General features: G+C 42.6%; 2 protein-coding genes across 3 annotated transcripts in view; both read left to right on the forward strand.

Annotated features, from left to right (window-relative positions):
* TBL2 (transducin beta like 2) overlaps positions 1–19,682 on the forward strand; it is a 39,654-nt gene that overhangs the window by 19,131 nt on the left and 841 nt on the right. The window lies entirely within an intron of this gene.
* MKS1 (MKS transition zone complex subunit 1) lies at positions 514–17,753 on the forward strand. 2 transcript variants are annotated; one of them, XM_063299066.1, is made up of 18 exons: positions 514–760; positions 4,051–4,169; positions 4,640–4,707; positions 5,755–5,910; positions 6,718–6,815; positions 6,981–7,109; positions 7,652–7,756; positions 7,873–7,981; positions 8,076–8,132; positions 9,352–9,394; positions 10,181–10,243; positions 10,972–11,042; positions 11,759–11,828; positions 12,807–12,914; positions 13,946–14,079; positions 14,228–14,310; positions 15,838–15,935; positions 17,160–17,753. In XM_063299066.1, exons 1-18 carry the CDS (start codon positions 579–581, stop codon positions 17,252–17,254), a joined length of 1,788 nt encoding a protein of 595 aa, XP_063155136.1. In that variant the 5' UTR covers positions 514–578; the 3' UTR covers positions 17,255–17,753. The 2 variants fall into 2 exon arrangements, with proteins under 2 accessions (XP_063155136.1, XP_063155145.1); XM_063299075.1 differs by lacking the exons at positions 514–760; positions 4,051–4,169; positions 4,640–4,707 and having other exon boundaries at positions 5,770–5,985.

A 19,682-nucleotide genomic window follows, 5' to 3' on the forward strand; every position in this document is an offset into this window, starting at 1 on the left:
CAAGTGATGGAATTTGAACCCTTTACAGTTTTGCTTAGAGCCTGGCCAGCTTGTCTAATGTACACTTCTGGGCAGTTTCTGCTGACAGATGATAGCCTGTACCATTTTGGAAGATAAGCGCCCGTATGCTTCTCCTGATGCAGAGAGTGCTATCTGGAGAAACCTGGGTGGACTTGGCCTCTGGCTCTCTTTTTAAAGGAGTAGCTGTGTTCCTCTCCAGCAAAACCAACAGTCTTGTATCACTGCAATGTATGACAGAAAATAGCTTTCACAAGCTACCTCCATTGCATTTGACGGAGAGCAGGGGAGGCCCCAATGCTTCAATGGCCTCTTCTAACCCTGTGAAAGGTAAAAGGTCCCCCTGTGCAAGCACCGAGTCATGTCTGACCCTTCGAGGGGACGCCGCTTTCGCGACGTTTTCTAACCCTACGGAGCTCTAAAAGCCGATTCGGTAACCAACGTGCTTTGCAAAATCGCTTCACCTAATTCTCCCGCGGAGAATGTCAACCTTGGCTTTTCTCACGGAGCCTGATAACGACACCACTGTAGCCTTAGGGACCTCTTCTTTTCTTATATCTATGATCAGCGCCATCTTGTCGTATCCATGGAAAAGCGGCCTAGTTGAGACGCCGCCGCCGCCGCCGTCGTCCTCTCCCCGCCCCGGGAACGCGCTGGCGATGATGGCGGAGGCGGCTTGGAACGAGGATACAGGCGGGGCAGTCTACCGATCTCGAGACCCCATCCGTAACCTGCGAGTCAGGTAGGTGCTCCGGTCTCTTTCCTCTGCCGTGAAATGCCCCTGGCTCTTCTCGCGACTCAAAGCTGCTGCTGCTGCTGCTGCCGCCTGTCCGTTACTCCAGCCGCCTTTTTGCTTCGCTGCCCGTCCATCAGTCAGACGTACCAGTCTGGAGAAGATCCTGTAGCATCAATATATTGGTCTAGAAGGGGCTCGTCGGTTTTCTCGCAACCTAGTAAACTCGGCTGTCCCTCTAAAAATTACACCTCAAGCGCCCCTTACATACGCACAGGCGGCAAATCCTCTAACAACGCGCGCACTTCCCGAGAGACAAGTCGCGGAGTAATAACGTTGGTTTACTATAGTTTTGAAAGAAGTATGACAGCTTAAAGCCCACTGAACCATAGTAAACGTCTTGCCCAGTTGCACTTATAATCCACCTCAGGAATGCAAAACGTTTTCCTAAATTGGCAGTAGCCTGCGTGTTTTGGGTGGTTAAAAAAGTTGAGTTAAAAGGCAGTGAAATGCAAGTGCAGGGAGAGTAGCGTAATGTTGTTTAGTCACAGCTACCAGCTATGATCAACAGTGCAATATTGATGTCACCTGTAAAATTAAATATAATAAAAATAATATGAAAACCAGGAAAAGTGTGTGTGTGTGTGTATATATTTAATCCATTCAGTCGTGTCCGATTTTCAGAGACTGCCTGGACAAGTCCCTGCAGTTTTCTTGGCAAGGTTTTTCAGAAGTGGTTTGCCATTGTCTCCTTCCTAGGGCTGAGAGATAGTGACTGGCCCAAGGTCACCCAGCTGGCTTCATGCCTAAGGCAGGACAGTCTCCTGGTTTCTAGGCTAGTGTCTTAACCACTACACCAAACTGGTTCTCTATATTTAAATTACAAGTACTCAAATGGTCAAAAGAGAACTCACCCCCTTAAACCCTTAAAAACACCCCAATTTAGCAAAAGTGGTTTTTCTTTGGGTAACGACACATGAACCCATTAACCAATCACAACAGGGACATTTAAATTGACTTAAAGCATTTTACCTACATTGGGTAAAAAGGACTTTCTGATAAGCGGTTTTGGGTACTGAAGGAAAAAGTTCGGGAAGCACCGCCTTAAAATCACTATCACACCCACATTAATAACAAAAATCTATGCATATCCACAGTCCTGGAAAAATAATTTAAGAGGGAAAATTAAACATGTACTTTATACCAAAATGTGCTTTAATTCAGAAACCATATATTTACTTATTGTCACTGATAAAGGCTCAGATAATAGAAATAGATAATATATATTCAATAGTGCTGGAAATGTATTAATCAGGTTAGATTGTTTTTTCATATCTGGTGGCAAGCCCAACCATTCTGGAAGATGGGACACCATAGAATGAAACAGATTTTAAATCCTGACTTTACTTTCCTGCAAATGTTTTTCTGTTAAATATCACTAAGCCTTATCTTTCTACAAAGTATACGGAAGTCGTTTTGTACATAACACCTTCTAGGATACTTTATTGTAAATTACATTGGAAATTACACTCAATTCTTGCATTAGAGGACTGACAGACCAAACTCTGGAAAAATGTGTCAATGTCAAAAATAATTTCATATTTGAAAAATAAGTCCAATGTTAGGTTCAGCTTGGAAACCATTTATGAATTATAATTCTTTGCATAGACTTCTTGTTGTTTATTCATTTAGTCGCTTCCGACTCTTCGTGACTTCATGGACCAGCCCACGCCAGAGCTTCCTGTCGGTCGTCAACACCCCCAGCTCCCCCAGGGATGAGTCCGTCACCTCTAGAATATCATCCATCCACCTTGCCCTTGGTCGGCCCTTCTTCCTTTTGCCCTCCACTCTCCCCAGCATCAGCATCTTCTCCAGGGTGTCCTGCCTTCTCATTATGTGGCCAAAGTATTTCAGTTTTGCCTTTAATATCGTTCCCTCAAGTGAGCAGTCTGGCTTGATTTCCTGGAGGATGGACTGGTTTGATCTTCTTGCAGTCCAAAGCACTCTCAGAATTTTCCTCCAACACCACAGTTCAAAAGCATCGATCTTCCTTCACTCACCCTTCCTTATGGTCCAGCTCTCGCAGCCATATGTTACTACGGGGAACACCATTGCTTTAACTATGCGGACCTTTGTTGTCAGTGTGATGTCTCTGCTCTTAACTATTTTATTGAGATTTGTCATTGCTCTTCTCCCAAGGATTAAGCATCTTCTGATTTCCTGACTGCAGTCAGCATCTGCAGTAATCTTCACACCTAGCAATACAAAGTCTTTCACTGCTTCTACATTTTCTCCCTCTATTTGCCAGTTATCAATCAAGCTGGTTGCCATAATCTTGGTTTTTTTGAGGTTTAGCTGCAAGCCAGCTTTTGCACTTTCTTCTTTCACCTTCATCATAAGGCTTCTCAGTTCCTCTTCGCTTTCAGCCATCAAAGTGGTATTATCTGCATATCTGAGATTGTTAATGTTTCTTCCAGCGATTTTAACTCCAGCCTTGGATTCCTCAAGCCCAGCATGTCGCATGATGTGTTCTGCATACAAGTTGAATAGGTAGGGTGAGAGTATACAGCCCTGCCGTACTCCTTTCCCAATCTTAAACCAGTCTGTTGTTCCATGGTCTGTTCTTACTGTTGCTACTTGGTCGTTATACAGATTCTTCAGGAGGCAGACAAGATGACTTGGTATCCCCATACCACTAAGAACTTGCCACAATTTGTTATGGTCCACACAGTCAAAGGCTTCTACCACATCTGAAATTTGGATTTATCTTAACATAAGATCTTAAAATGCCAATTTCTGTCTAGTCATAAATTAAGGACAGACTATCTCAGATTAGCTAGAAATTTTTGTCAACTCTTATTATTTTCATTGATTATTCTTATTACTTTGGTTGTCATTGTTAATTTCTGACTTTACCCTATTGATACTTTTAAATTGATTGATTTGTGGTTATCTCCATATATTGTCTTAATTTAATCTTACTAGTAGAATGTTAGAGGAATGGTTTTCTTAACATTTTATAAATTCTTATGTACTTTTTTTGCAGTTTGTAAATCCCTTTTTGTATTGCTCCCCCTACACATCCACATTCTGTTCTTAAGTATCTTTTAAAAAAAAAGTAAAATATTTTTTAAAATTCAGATACTTCTCAACTGGCAGTTGGTAATGATTAGTGGGGACAAGAGTCTAGGTAGAACAGTCATTTGGAGTTATCTTTCTCTGCTTTCCTCTTTTTTCAAGCAACAGGTTTTGAATGTCACATTCCAGATGTCCAAAAATAATGTATTTCTTTCCTGCAGGGTTAAAATTCAGCGGGTTACTTCCACTAGCCTTCTGCTGCAGCAGTTACAGCAATCTTCCTGCCAACCAGGCCAACAGCACATCAGCTTGTCCACTTTTGGGCATCACAACACAGCAAGTGAGTGCTCTTGGCTGGGATTTAAGAAGAATTATTTCTGAAAGTCTGGTCAGGTCTTAAGATTGTTAAAGCTACAAAGGCTAATCAGCATAAAGCCAAATAATTGAAACATCAGAATATGCCCATACAACTAAGAGATGTTTCTGTACTATTTTGTTAACTTTTAAACTAATTTTTAAAAGAAAATAGTAATTTTCTCATTTCCTGCATTTCTTCTCTTGTTAAGTTGCCAAATTAAATGCCCCAAAATTTGTGCAGTGATTCAATGTGACTTAATTCATAAATTTTTCTTGACTTTGGCTTTGATTCTGAATATAAGGATAAAGACATTTAAAGCAATAAAATAATCATTCGGCCTGTCCAGATGTTCTGTATATTAAGAACCAAGAGGGAAAAAATTCTGGGAGAAATAGAGCACCTTAAGCCATTATTCTTGCCAAGTGCATTTTGGAGATTTATCTGTGTTTCAGGCAGGCATTGTCCTGAGGAGGAGAAAGAGGAGGCTGTTATTGGCTGGCAAGAGAAACTCTTCAGTCAAGTAAGTGGACAGGATGATTGTCCTGCTCATGATTCTAGCAGTTTTCAATCCTTCTGGGAATGCTTATTTAATTTATTCTTACACAGTGACATTTCTGTAATGTAGGCCAAAGTGCTCATATCAGGCTAAGCAGTGATTTAAATCTAGATCTCCTTCATCCAAGCACAATATTCTAGTCACTCATCCAGAATGACCATCTTAGGGAAGTTATCGTGTGCTTTTCCTGCAAAATTCACATGGATATCTTTGGTGGAATGTTTAAGAGTACAAACTTCTTTCCAATATATTTCTCAGTGGAAAAATATGAAGCTTTAGTCATCTGGATCTCAACAGCAGGCCTGTATTTTCTCTCAGTCAGGTAAAGGTGTGCAAAACATTTTTTCTCAAGCACCAAACCCCTATTGTGAACATTGGGGGAGTTTGGGATGCTTTTGAAATATTCAAAACAGCCTGTTCTGCATTTGTAGCCATTGTTTTATGTTCAGAAGGAATATTGTGTACCTTCACGCTCAAAATAATTCAAAATAAAACATTTCAATCACCCCTATAATCAGTTATTCTTCTTACCTAGCTGAATAAAGCCTTGAATATGGAATCAGTTTAGCGGTACCAAGTGTCATGCTCACAGCGGCTTTTGCCTTTTCACGTTAAACAGAGAGGACAGGCTTCCTTTGTACATGTTCTTATTCAAGGTTTTTTAGAGGCTAATGGCTCAGTCTAAAAGGTAGAAATGTTTCTGACTACTTTTGACCCTTTTTGTTGGACTGTAACCTTGGGGAAAGACCCTGTCCAAACTGTGTCCCCTTGCTTCTCCCCCATTCTTCAACTTCAGTGCATCTGTTTGTTTAAATATGAGAAATCTAATCAGGTATGAGGACTGCAGAAGTCAATGGCCCTTTCTGTGATTTGCTCATCCAACGAAATCCAGCTGTCTATCTGCTTTTTGTTGGGATTTCTGCTTTGCTGACGCTGCACTTCCATGGGCTGAAGCTTTTGTGAGGAGGGCTTTGTTACACCAGCAACAAAGGTTTTCCCTACTCTATTTAGTTTGAGGTCGATCTTTACCAGAATGAGTCTGCTTGCCAGAGCCCGCTTGACCGGCAGTACCACCAGGACATCCTGAAGTTGGAAGAGTTGGGGGGTCGGAAGAATAAGCGGATCTTCACCTACACAGACCATGATCGCTTCACCAACCTAGAGGAGGTGCCAGCTTTTTAACAGCGATAGAAGTGTGTTGGAGATGGGATGGCTGACCCAGAGTCCATTTTTTATGTCAGCGTGAGTGATAGGAAGAGAGGAATTGTTCCTTCTGGCAAATGTGAAGCAATGAAAAAAGTATATTTATAATCCTTAAATAATAATCAATGATGTGTTAATTACAAATATAATTCCTGGCTTAAGGAATAAGGTTCAGGCAGATAGTAGCATCTAGCTGATCTTGGCGGATCCCTCCAAAGCTAAGCATGCTTGGACCTTTGTGGTGTTTGGATGGAAGTTCACCAGGAAAGTCCAGAGCTGTAGGTTAGACTAGGAAGTTGGAAAAATATATTGAAAGATGGCACTACCAAAACACTTTCATATTACTGTCAAGAAAGCATGTAATCACTGGTGTTCAGTTCAACTCTAGAGCAGTGTTTCTCAACCTTGGGAACTTTTATAAGAGGTGTGAATTTTAACACCCAGAATTCCTCAACCAGCAAGCTGGCCAGGGAATTCTGGGAGTTGAAGTCCTCACCTTTTAAAGTTGCTAAGGTTGAGAAACACTGCCTAGAGAGTATTTTACCTTTGTGAGAATGTTTGGAGAGGAGGGGTGGCAGGGAGGGAAGCAAAACAGCAAGCCATGTTCATGTCCTACTGACTCTGCCAAAATGCTTTCCCTTGAGGGGCTGACAATCTAGAGCTTTTGCTCTGTGCTCTATAACAAACGTACTGCTATTTGTGTGGGTTGAATGGAACTTCTTTTAGCTCATATTTCTCCTGAATACAATGAAGTCTCTTCTTCTGTTCCAGCATTGTCAGAGAGTAACCACTTCTGCCAAGGAAGTGCCTTCATATTTGGCAGAAATGATGGCCAATGTGAGGAGGAGACGGCAAGAACGCAGGCCAGTGTGAGTGCATCCCTGGACAGGGCTTTTGCTGGACAGACCTCTGGGCTTGGGGGAGGGGGGTGATTTTGGTCCACCTTGGCATTCCCTGGCTCTTTTGTGTGTTCTGCTGAAGCAGAAGGGAACCTGCTTACTATAGGCAACAGTCTCCTTTGCCCCTCTTGGCAGAGAAGGAAACATCCTGAAATCCCGAATTATCACTTGGCAGCCCTCAGAAGAATTCATCAAGAACAACCATGTCATTAATACCTCTGTGCAGACCATGTATATTATGGGGGACCTAGGACCTCAAGGCAAGTAAGTCTGTGTCTATGCACTGAAGCTTTCCAGCCCCATTGTTTTTTCTCAGCCCTTCTAATCCCCAAGAAGTGTTTGGAGCTGAACAAAAGTCAATAGAACACATTGGTATAGAAGTGAAGCTGGCAGCTGAGCAAGAACAGTGTTGCTCACATGGATTCCATTTCTGGGGAATTTGTCTCTAGAAAGTTAGTATAAATTTCAGATGGGAGGGTAGCAAAAACCAAGATTGTGCCAAAGAGATCACAGTAATCCCTGCTACATGTTGACCAGGTGACCAAGTATGAGGTTAATGAGATCCTTTCTGGACTAGAATTCAAGTATGGATCAAATTCTTTGCAGCCCAGAAGGGCATAGAAAGTCTCCCATATTTCCAGGCCATCTTCTGTGGCTGAGGGTTCTCCTCTGGTCATCAAAGGGTCTTGGTCTGGGTTTTGCATGTCATAGTTCTATATGTTCAGAAACTTTCCGAAAGTGTCTTGTACTGCCAATATTCTAAGCCCTGAGAAACAGGCCATGTTTTTATAGTGATCTCTCTGTAGACTTGGTTGCAAGGAGTATGAGTATGTTCTCTGCATGGTCAAGGTGGACAGCAACGGAGTCATCACAGTCAAGCCAGATTTTACGGGCACAAAAGGGCCTTACAGGTGAGCAGCACTTAGAGCCCTTTGATCTTTGAAGATGGGCGGGAGCCAGGGGCGCTTGCATGTTGATTATACAGATCTTTTCTCTTTGTTGGGCTGTGTTGTTTGGCATTCTGAAGGATTGAGCTGGAAGGGGAGAAGCGGGAAATGTGGAAATTCACTCTGGAGAATGCTTCAGCCACAGTGGAAGAGAAGGAGGAGGCACGGGAACAGCGTGTCTTCAAGGATGTAAGAGCTCTTATCTTTTGCTCCTAAGTGGGAGCTAAATTTGTAGACGGGGTATAGAAAATGTCTTATTTTCTGACCGTGTTTCACTCTTTAGCTGTATAGCCGGCATAAGGAGTATCTCAGCGGACTTGTTGGATCTGACTTTGAGATGGTAAGTGACTTATTTTTGCCCCAGATACTGTATGTCTGCTTTACCTGTTAACTATTAACCCTATCCTGTTTAAGACAGAACCTCAGGACCCCAAAATCTGGTTCTGTTTTTAGTGGAGAATGTCAGGTTGGTGGAATTTGGTGTTGTGCTGTGAAATGAAGTACCACAACTTTCAATAGGTACCATTGTTGGAAACTGACTTTTTATCTGATTTCAGCTAATAGGTAAAATTCCTGCAATTTGTAGATTGTCTTACCAGAGTTATAATAGTGACTTTTTCCTGGAGTGGGAGAAATGGGGCTGCTGTTTTCTTCTTAGCATCTTAGTCCTTTGCTCACCCAGCAAATTTCTCACGCTAGTTATTGTTTAATTGATTATTAATAACACTAGCTATTGTTAAACGAGAAACCCACTGAAACTGAGGGTTTCACTTAACTGAAAATTAAATTGTGCATATATAATTTTATACCTGCCTCATCACATGGTAATATTTAGCTGGCCTTGGGCGATATGAGAAGCTAGCAGGGTTGATGCTGGTTAGTCCTTGGATGGAGGACCACACAGAAATTCCGTTGCTGTTGAGAAACAAAAAACACATTCTGGAAGGCAAAGGCAAACCACTTCTGTAACATTGCTAAAAATTACATGGATCAGCTACTAGGAGCCAGGCTCAACTCAAGGATATTTTTACCTTTGAACCTGAAGGACCTCACAATTGAGCCTCAAGTTGTGAATGTACCTGCCACCTTTGTCAGGTATTCATCACATAACCTTCAGCATGTCTCTTGTTTGGTTGACCATCAAAAAAGCCTCCCTCCCTGTGTTCATAAAATCAAGTATTAGAAGAGGTAAAATGAGAACTTCCTTCCATGAAGTGATTAGTGCTGCATGTAAACTACTGTTCGTGCAATAAAGTCATCAGGATGTGCCTTAATAATAAATATCTCTGACCTGGGGTTATGCCTCTTGACATTCCTCTTCTAGTATAAAAATATAGTTGCTTTATATCAAATCCACCCTTTGGTTCATCCAGTCCAGATTTATTAAGTCTGATGAGCCAGCAGCTCTCAGGCAGTGGAAAGCTTTTCATATAATCTTTTACCTGAAAGCCTTTAACTGGACATACCAATGTTTTGTTCAGGAACCACAGAACCAGGAGAACCTCTATCATAGAGGTGCAGTTTTTCTACTGGGTTATGTTCACTCTTTCCTCTTGCAGACTGCTCCTGGTGCTCTCCGATTTTTTGTTAATGGCGAAATTGGTAAGATACTCTTTAAGGCATTATTCCTGAGGGTGTTTGCTTCTCCTCCTTCTTCCACATTCATCCCAGGATTGATCCCCAGGATGTCAAGGGTCAGCCTGTGCCTGCCCTATGAAACAGCATAAAGGAAAAGTAGATTGTGATCCTGCTACCTGATTTATGCCTCCTCTGGTTCTGTAATTAGTTTTGTTGTTTCCTAATGTTGATTTGAGAGCTAGTGTGGTATAGTGGTTAAAGGCATCAGGCTAGAAATTGGGAGACCAAGAATTCTAGTCCCGCCATAGGCACAAAGCCAGCTGGGTGACCTTGGGCCAGTCCCTCTCTCTCAGCCCAAGAGCCAATCAGGCATGGTATGAGAGTTCTAGTCCCGCCTTGAACAAAGCCAGCTGGGTGACCTTGGGCCAGTCCCTCTCTCTCAGCCCTAGGAAGAAGTCAATGGCAACCCATTTCTGAAAAACCTGCCAAGAAAACTGCAGGGACTTGTCCATGCAGTCTCTGAGAATCGGACACAGTTGAACGGATTTTTTAAAAAATGTTGATTTAGGCACTTCCTTGCTATTAGTTACAATGACTAATTTTTACAGTTTGTAAGTCTCCTACAGCTGTGACTGCAACTAAGATATCCTACAAGTTTCATTAAATAAATAGCCAACTCAGGTTTTCTTTTAACCTCAGAGCCTCTTGAGAAGGTGTGTGCACCTTCTTAGGATTGGGCAGCTTGATTAAGAATAAGAGAAAAGGTCTGAAGAATCTGGCTTTATTACTGCCTCTCCTCTTCTTTCTCAGTTTCAGCCCAAGGTTATGAGTACAGCAATCTGTACATACACTTCTTCTTGGAACTGCCCAGCTGTGAGTAATACGAATTGGGACCTTAGGGTTGGGAGCTAGATATGATATGGCATCTACCACATCCCATTTTTGTAGAAATGTGTATTCTCCTGGAGACTTGCTTTGGACTGATTTTTAGTGTTCTATCAAAGAAATAATTGCAGCAACACAGAGATCCATAATCCTCCCACAGCAAATCAGGCATACCCTTGAACCTACCATCTTGTTATCTGATGCTATATTTTCCCCAAAACTCCCTTTCCATAAAATCCAGTTTCAAGATACCGATGGACAATCAGTCATCAGATCTGATCTCATGATGGGAGCTACAAAAAAATCCTTGTGTCACCCTTCCCCACCTCATCACGTACCCACCACCCATCACATCATACACGTCACACTTCAGAGTCACAAACATTATAGAAGTATGGCTAGTAACATAAGGTAGCATTACTTCTATAACACTGAAATAATTCTAATTCTTAATGCGCATGATTCAAGAGGAAGAAAAGAAAAAGGGGCAAATGTTCATATTTTTTGCCATCTATTCTTCTGAATTCTTCCAGATTAGCGTATCTGGAAGAAATTCTCATGGTTTTGGAAAAAAAAATGCAATATGTAATGAAAGAATGTCTGGTTTTGAAGCAGAGATTTCCTGTTCTGCAGTATCCCAGCTAGCTCAACATTAGCTCCTAATTAACCTTGCTATCTTTTCTGCAATGCTAAGGCCTCTATTTCCTTCCTTCTAGGCTGGTCATGTCCCCCATCTCAACCACTCTCTGGAGTGACACAGACTTGCACTAGCAAAATACATGGCAAAGTATGTTTAAGGTGGTGTTTTGTGTGTTTATGAGGGAGGGGGACTAGCTGCAGAGTCTCAGTGTTTAATGCCAGCTTTTTGGCACATTTTTCTTTGGGGAGCAGCAACTTCACATGATTCCATGGAACGCAGTTCTTGCTATGGATTTTAGTTTTCTGACAGTCCAAATATGTCAAAGCTAAGTTCTAGCTGAGACTTCTTCAACTTATTCCTTTAATTCTTAAATGTATTATACTGCCAACCATTGAGATACCTTAATGATTTACCATAAATTTTGTTGAACTTCAGTCGGCCTACAAATTCTCAGTTTCAACTGGAATGTCCAGTGGCTAGGAATTATGGGGCTTTTAGTCTAGGATGGCCACCCAGAATTGCAACTGCAAGATGAGCAGCTATATAAATTGATACAATTTTAAAAAATAAATAAAAAATATATCTGGAGAACAGCAGATTGGAGAAGACCTTGAAAGTATGTAGACAAACATCTGGGGGGAAAAAATCCCTTGCTTTAGTTTCTTGGCCTGTGCTATATGAATTCTTCAATTTTGGCACAAAACCAGTGCAGTGATTCTGTTGGTCCAAGGGATATCCATCGTCAGGGCATATTTGCCTGTTCTCTAATACCAGTTGTTTGCCTCGCATCATGCACACAGACCCAGTTGTTGTGTTTCCTGCTGCCCTGTGTAGGGGCTGATGCTACTATTTTTCATTCCCAGGACAGAGTGGCTTTTTTTTCCTTCCCATTTATCCTGGAGATGTTCTTCACCCAAGAGGATGACTTGGAGGGTGAGTCATGCCATTGGAGGTCAGATTTGTATGTGAGAAAGAAGTTCAGAGACGGTTCTGCTCTAACGGATGTGAGGTGTTTGACTTCATCTTTGGGAGTTGATCGGACTGTCACATGGGAGACAGGTGGATTTAATTTATGCAGCATAACTCTTTAGGGCATTCCCTCGGTTATGAATGCAAAATTTTTTCCAGGCTGAGGTTGGCCTTTGGCCTTTGAGAGGTATTCCACCATCACCACCACCCCTAATATTGTTAGAGACAAACACGAAATTCTATTTAAAAATTGAATGCATATTACAATTTAATTACGGTTAAATATAATTAATATGATTACTCTCCAGTTATGTATTCAATCACCTTCTCCCATATTAAAAATTACAAATTGGTTACAACTTGGGGCTGATTGGTTCCCTAGTTCTGCCGGGACCAGTTTTATCCCCTTATGGGTTGAATTAGATCTGCCGTGGCTTGGATTTTATTGCATTTTACATTTGTTGATTATTGGTAGTATTTATGATTTTCTTGAATTATACATTTTTCTTATTGTGAACCACCCAGGGTCCCCCATGTGGGGGAGATGGGTGGTGATAAAAATCTGATAAATAAACAAACACACACATTTTTGGAGATTTCTCAGAGCTGGAGCCATGGTTCTGGGGGACTTGAAGCCTCCGATTGTACATTTCCGCTGTATAGGAAAACTGCACTGAAAGGAGTGGGAGCTGCAGAAGAGCAGGGTGGTACTGTCTCACAGCTTGCATTCATTTCAGTAAACACTTGAGAGTATCTCAGAGGATTATGCCTGAAGGAAGAGCTCTAGGCACTGAAACACTTCAAGCTGGTCCTAGTGGAAAGTTGCACTTTAGCATCCCGCCAGCAGCACAACTGTCACACTGTCTGTTTACCCTGGAATAAAACAGGATAATGATGAGAGACTGGCTGGTGTCTTACTCGCTGTCTCCCTTCCTCCTGTAGGCTCCCTCCCACAGTGGCCTGTCCTGTACTTTGAGGTTCTTTCCTTGGATTTCTGGCATAGATATCGTGTTGAAGGCTATGGGTTTGTGGTGCTGCCAGCAACGCCAGGTAAAAGGCATTGGTAGAGCTGGTCTTCATTGGTGCAGCTCATGAGGCAAATTTATTTATTTTTATTTATTTACTCGATTTATATAGCCACCCATCTAACTTTTGTGTGACTCTAGGCGGCTTACAATAAAACAAACAAAAACACATTTTATTTATTTATTTGCCTCCAGTAGTGTATCTTCATCCTGGCGTTGGTACTAGATGTTCTCCTGATAACTGTAGTCAAGAAAGCTCTTCTTTTTAACTGCTGGAATGCTTCTTGAAACAAAACCCTTTTTAAGATGGCATGCATTTGGCTGTCTTTACAACATGCTGTCTTCATCATGTATTTCTGTCATTCTCTTAGGAGGCTCACGTTCTCACTGATTGGTAAAATTTCCTGGGTGGTTTTGGGCAAGGCATTTTGTCCTTTGCTGTTGTTCAGCTGAACACATTAATGGGGGAGATTAGCATATGACAATCTTGGAAGAAAAGGCAGATGATTAAGGGTTTGAAAGGATTGTCCTCCCGTTCAAATAATATATCCTTGGCAAAAGGCAGAAGCACCAAGTGATGTGAACATCTCCTGTGGTCACAATCCAAGAGATGGACAAATTGGCTGAGTTTGTACATTGCACAAGCTATAATGTGGTTGTTTGGTTTTGGCTTAGTGTGATACAAACATAGTCACTGTGGTATGTAAACCATGGTTTATGGTTCATCGTAAGCCACCTACAGTCACTCTGTGACTGAGATGTCATACAAGCCAACAAATATATAAATAAAACATGTGTGAACTGACTGCTAATGGCATCTTCTACAAGCCATGTGAATCCATCTTCTCTGACCTGGTGTAGAGTAGCTCTGAATATTCCTGTGCTTGTAGTCCACAGTTTCAGGCACGAATCATCAGGCCTTGTATTTCACTGGAACCTTTAAATGATGGTCTCAGTGGCTAACAGTGCTGGTGGTGGACATGCGTGTTCTGAGTAGCCCCTTGATTTTTTTCCATATCTCTGGCATAATTTCCCTGTTCAAACCTGTTGGTTCAGGGGCTCATACTTTGTCTGCTTCTACATGGCGTCCGGTGGAGTTGGGCACCATCTCAGAACTACAGAGGTTTTTCATTGGGGGATCTCCAGAGCTCGAGGACATGACCTACACCAGAGTGCCAAGCACTTTCACAGTGAGTACCTGCCTCTCTGTGCCCACCCACCCAGTTTATCATCTGTGGAGCATTTTGGTCCAGAGTGTGGTAGATTTTAGGAGCATGAGAAAAAGGGATGGAGACTCAGCTAGGACTTCCCCTAACCTGGTGCTTACCTTCTCTGCAGGGTGATCGTCTCAGCCGTTTTGGTTTTCGTTCTGAAACCACAGGGAGTGTGACTTTCCGGCTGAACTGCCTGCAGCAGTCCAAGTAAGACACTCTCTCCACTAGGGAGAGAGAATTTCTATAAATTCTGAACATGTGTGGGGAAGAGAATCTCTTTCCCTCTGTATTTAAGGAGATCTGGCCCAAAAGTAGCATCCATTATCAGCGTGGTTGTCTCTCTTTGGATTCAGACGCCTAATTTCAGTATTCTCGTTGATATGGATGCAAACATAAGGAAGCATATACAGGTAGTCCTTGCTTACCGACTACTTGTTCTCAGTTGCAACGGAGTGAACAAGTGGTACTGATGACCAGTCTTCGAAGTTCTGGCTGTCCCAGCACCCCTGTGGTAACATGATCATGATTCGACCACTTGGCAACCAGCTCGTACTTACGATGGTTGCAGCATCCCGCGGTCACATGATCGCCATTTGCAACCTTCCCTGCCGGCTTCCCACAAGCGAGGTCAATAAAGTCAATGGGGAAGTCGGCAGGGAAGGTCACAAGTCACTCTGATAAGTTCCCCGCCTCCCTATGCACTGCTCTGCACCCCCCTTCTCTTGGCCTCCCTGCAGTTGCACCAACTCGCACCCTCCATCTCTCAGCTTCCTTGGACTCACGCTGACCCCCCACCCTCCTTCCCTTGGCCTCCCTGCACTCACACCATATCGCAGCACCCGACTCCCCCAAATCGCATGCTGCCTGTGCAGGGCCTCTCAGGGCCTCCTCCACCCCCCGTGGCAACCCTGTGCTCCTTACCTGGGATTCCCACCACTTCCCATCTTGCAATGACCCACGCATCTTGGGGTTATGACAGCAACCAGAAATGCCTGGATTGCCATTAGTAAGCGATTGCGGTCACGTAACATCACACTTTACGACTGCATTGCTTAGCGATGCCAATCCCAGTCCCAGTTGCTGTCATAAACCGAGGACTACCTATTAGTTATTTTTATAGTGGAGAAAAAGATACATATGATGCAAGATGGATACAGGAGATCTTGTTTATTTGAAGAACTTAAAAGTGTTCAGAAGCCCATCTATCCCAGCTTCAGGAAGAAATGTGATCCTTGAGAAAGGAGTAATGTTCTGGGGAGAGAGGGAGAAGGTGCCAGTTTCCCAGGGCAAGTCAGCAATCAGACTGAGAACCTTTACATGGTAGCAGCTATTGGATTCATTTCAGGAAATCAGCACAGTAGCTGCTGAATTTCCTGTTTCTTCCTAGTCTCTCCCCCCCAAAAACAGGGACCTGCTAACAGAAGATGAGTCCTTTGTAGCCAGTATAGCTATAGGATAGTAGCCACGTCCTGAGCACTTTATTATAAATGTATTTTTAGGGTTGCATGCTACTAACTGTTGTGAAAGAATTAACATTGCCCTATTGGATCAGACCAAGGATTTATTTAATCCAGCCCTCTGTCAGCAACAAAAGCAAGCCAAAAATCTGGACACCGTTTGATGAGGATAAGACAAATTTCTCTTATAATTTGAGAAAAAGGCCCTCCTCTTCCAGGAATTCCTATAACATATTAAAGCATAGCGTTGCTAGTTTGAAAACTTGTTTCTTGGCAGAGCTTTTCTGGAGTCCAGCTCCATGAAGAAACGCATGCAGAGTGTTCTGGATCGACTGGGAGGCTTCAGTCAGCAAGGTTCCCTCTATAATGTCTTAGGTAAGGCTTTTGACACAGAGAAAGCTGGTAGATATTTTTGCATGAAGCAGGACTATTTGTATCTTGGCCATAATAATTTCTCTATGCGGAAAGGTTGCAACATTTGGGGCTTTTTAGTGTAGAAAGAAGGCAAATGAGAGGGGATGTGATTGGGGTGTATAAAACTATGCATGGTGTAGTTAAAATAGACAGGAAGCTACTTTCCCCTCCCCAAAATACTAAAATGAGAGGTCACCCAATGAGGTTGAATCCTAGAAGAATCAGGATAGACAAAAGGAAATATTAATGTGTAATTAAACTTTGGAATTTGCAACTGTGAGATGTGGCCCTGGCTACCAGCTAGGATGGCTTCAAAAAAGGGGTTGGACATCCCATGGAAGTCCTAAGGATCGATGACTATTAGCCTTGATGACAGCGTGACTACTTTGAAGGCCATCTGCTGGGAAATTAGTGGGCTTCCTTGTGTGATGGGTTGGCCACTGTGAGAACAGACTGCTGGATTAGATGGGCCAGGGGTCCGATCCAGCAGGGTGGTACTGATGTTCTTATGATTCTCAGTGGCCATCCTTATGCAACTTAATTCTGAGTTGCTTCACCATGTAGTTCAATGTATAGTAGTGGTTTTTTAAAGAGCCCAAATTAATAGGTGGTTATTCAATTTTTTTTATTGAAGATGAACATATCTTCTAATTAAATATTGTTTTAAATTCTCTTGAAAATCAGGGCATTTAAAGAGGATAGTATTTATTTATTTACTTAATGCAAAACATGTGATATTCTGTTTCTTACTTGGAAAACTCAGATTTGCCAGAGGAGTAATACTCTGTATTCTTTTTTAAAAAGTTAAAATAACTTTGTAGACCCCAGGTCTTTAGAAAATAGAGAATAAAATCTTTGTTACTCTGAATGGGGCGACAGAACAAGAGGCGAAGGTTTGGGGAGTTCAAAATCATTGTTTTGCTTTTGCACAGTATTTATTTATTTATTATTCAAATTTAATTACCGCCCATCTCCCCCAAAAGATATTCTCTTTATCTCTCCCACAGAGCTTGTAGAAACTAGACATACTTTCCAAGTATTCAACTCATCACATGCTTTGAATATTTTCAGCATGGAATTCGGGTTACAAAATCTAGAAGGAGGGATGGGGAGGCAGGGGAACTAGCTAACTGCCCAGGCTGAACCACCACCTAACTACCACCATGCCCACCCTCTTTGTTGCAGAGGCTTTTCAGCGGGCCCGTCACCGGATGCAGGAAGCCCGGGAAAGCCTTCCTCAAGATTTGATCCGCACTTCGGCCTCTGCTGGCTCACTATGATGAAAGCATCACTGAGCATCCTGCTATCATCTGAGATGCTCTACGCCAGTGTTTCTCAACCTTGGCAACTTGAAGATGAATGGGCTTCAACTCCCAGAATTCCCCAGCCAGCCAGCACGTCTTCAAGCTGCCACGGTTGAGAAACATTGCTCTACACCTTGGTTTCTCACCTCTGCATCTTATGAATGACTCCTGAACCTAGTTGGAGGAGGGCCATGTGGCGCTGGACATAGGTCCTTGGGCTGCAGTTTCTTCAAAGGATGAGACAGAAACCTCCATTTTTCTCCCTTTTTTCACACACGATCATGAGATTACAAAAATATTCTAAGCCTAAGGAAGGCAACATGTTGTATTTTATTTTGTGTGCATGGAAGTGTTTTTGTGCCTATGCGTGTATATAATATTTATATATACATGTAGGGGTGTGTGTATCTTACTGTTTGTACTCAGTTTATAACAAGGGTCAAGGAACAATTAAAATAATGATAATATTTCAATATTACTATTTGTAAAGAGAAGATTTTCTTTCTTAGAAAAACAAGCATTTAAAGCACAGTAAGTTGCCCCACACAGCTTTTTTTTTTCAGTAAGCTGAATGTGAGATGTGACCCTGGAGTTGCTCCTACTGAAGTGCATCTTTGTCTCCTTTCCTTTTCTACCCTTTACCCAAAACTTCTGTGCAAACCCAAAATAGAGTTGAATTCAAACTCTCTTTTGGGTTGAGAGTAGCTAGAGACACTGGTTCTATTAGCCTTGGGTTCAATTTCAGGTGATGCTGCCACCTTCTGTGAATCTCCTAATGGCTCACACAAGGATTGGGGTTGTAAAATTGCTGCTACCAGCTTCCTCGGATTCTTGTAGGAAGCAAAATGTTTCCAGGTTGCTTTCCTCACTTGCTGCTAATCCCTTTGCTGTTTGGAATCTCTTCCTTGACTTGGTCCATATGAATGAGCCAAGGGCTCCCCAGCTTTCCAGTGATGTCACAGAGCTCTATGGAGTTTGCTGTTCCATTAACCAAGGTCAATTGGAGCTTGTCTCTTGGACACACTGTTCCTGGCCCATCTCAGTTATCAGCCCCTCCTTCTGACTGCTCTGTCTTTGGGAATGATCAAGGCAAGATCTGAACATTCAACCAAGAACAAAGTGAGCTGGATGGGGGACCCCCACAAGGTCCTTGTCAGGTGGGAGGGAGGTTTATACTGATTTTTCTGGGAAGACATTGCCCTGTCATTTGCCATTTCTGAAACGTCATTCTCTGAGATATGACAGCCTATTCAGACTGATGCTTGGCTTGGTTTATGCCACCTAATTTCAGGTAAAGCTTAATTCCAGGTTGTCAAAATACAGCTGCATACACAATGCTATGCCCAACAAAGAAGCCATAATATTGTTTGCTATGATGTCCTGGTTCAAACATATGCCAAGACAATGCCTGGGGTGCCATAGGGAGTTGTCATGCTCTACAAGAGAAAAATAGTCGCATCTCTGCTATGAGATAGGGAAGTGGGCTAGCGAGGGTAAATGCAGACCACTATCATTGCTCCTTTCACCATTGGACAGAAAACACGAAACAGAAGCAGTATGAACATATGGCTGATGAGGGAGCACCACCAAGCAGAGGTAGGACTTCCACATTATCAGATCAATGTAAATAAATGCAATAAATAATAAATATATAATTATTTGTAGCAGGTCATCTAGGGTAAAGGATCCTTCTTGCCTCTGCTTGCTTTTGCCCTTTTTCTAGACAAATAGGCACTCTTCTTGTGCTGCAGCTGTATAATGGTATGTGGGAATGACCTTGGGAGACGGGGGTAAGAGATGCTGCCTAGGGAAGGATCAGATTAAAAGTGGGGGGAGCCTGCAGCTGCATAACAGGTACAAAAACAAACTCAGAAAGGACCCTCCCTAACTTACCAGGCTATACTGTAAAAAGAGATGGCGAGAGATTAGTACTTTCAGACTTGCAAGGTTCTGTTAATGTAGCCTAACAATAAAGTAGAATTCACTCATCTGGTCATATTTCCTGTCTGGTCTACCTGGGAGGGTGGACAAGCTGTCTGCCATTTTTGTTTTCTAACAGCTGTGAACCCATTTGTGGTCCAGAAGCATTCTGGAATATAAAGGTGATGTGGGAGGGTAGAGCTTTGTTTTTTGGCATCCTATTTTTGTTTGGCTTTTTTTGAGGGGGGTTGCCTTTGAGACAGTGTTGACTCCTGGCAACTGCCTGGACTAGTCCCTGAAGTTTTCTTGGCAGCATTTTCAGGAGCAGTTTGCCATTGCCTCCTTCCTACGGCTGAGAGAGAGGGACTGGCCCAAGGTCACCCAGCTGGTTTCTTGCCTAAGGCAGGACTAGAACTCACAGTCTCCCAGTTTCTAGCCTGGTGCCTTAACCACTAGACCAATTGGCTCTTCACTTTACTTTTCA

Source organism: Candoia aspera, chromosome 1 (assembly GCF_035149785.1).
Source record: "Candoia aspera isolate rCanAsp1 chromosome 1, rCanAsp1.hap2, whole genome shotgun sequence".
In the NCBI taxonomy this organism is placed as follows: Eukaryota; Metazoa; Chordata; class Lepidosauria; order Squamata; family Boidae; genus Candoia; species Candoia aspera.

Bases quoted from the DNA above. Each gene is read 5' to 3' on its own strand.
- MKS1 (XM_063299066.1), top strand. From the start codon at position 579: ATGATCAGCGCCATCTTGTCGTATCCATGGAAAAGCGGCCTAGTTGAG. The intron at 7,757-7,872 runs GTGAGCAGCACT...GGCATTCTGAAG, and splicing joins GGCACAAAAGGGCCTTACAG to GATTGAGCTGGAAGGGGAGA. The intron at 11,829-12,806 runs GTGAGTCATGCC...TTCCTCCTGTAG, and splicing joins CCAAGAGGATGACTTGGAGG to GCTCCCTCCCACAGTGGCCT.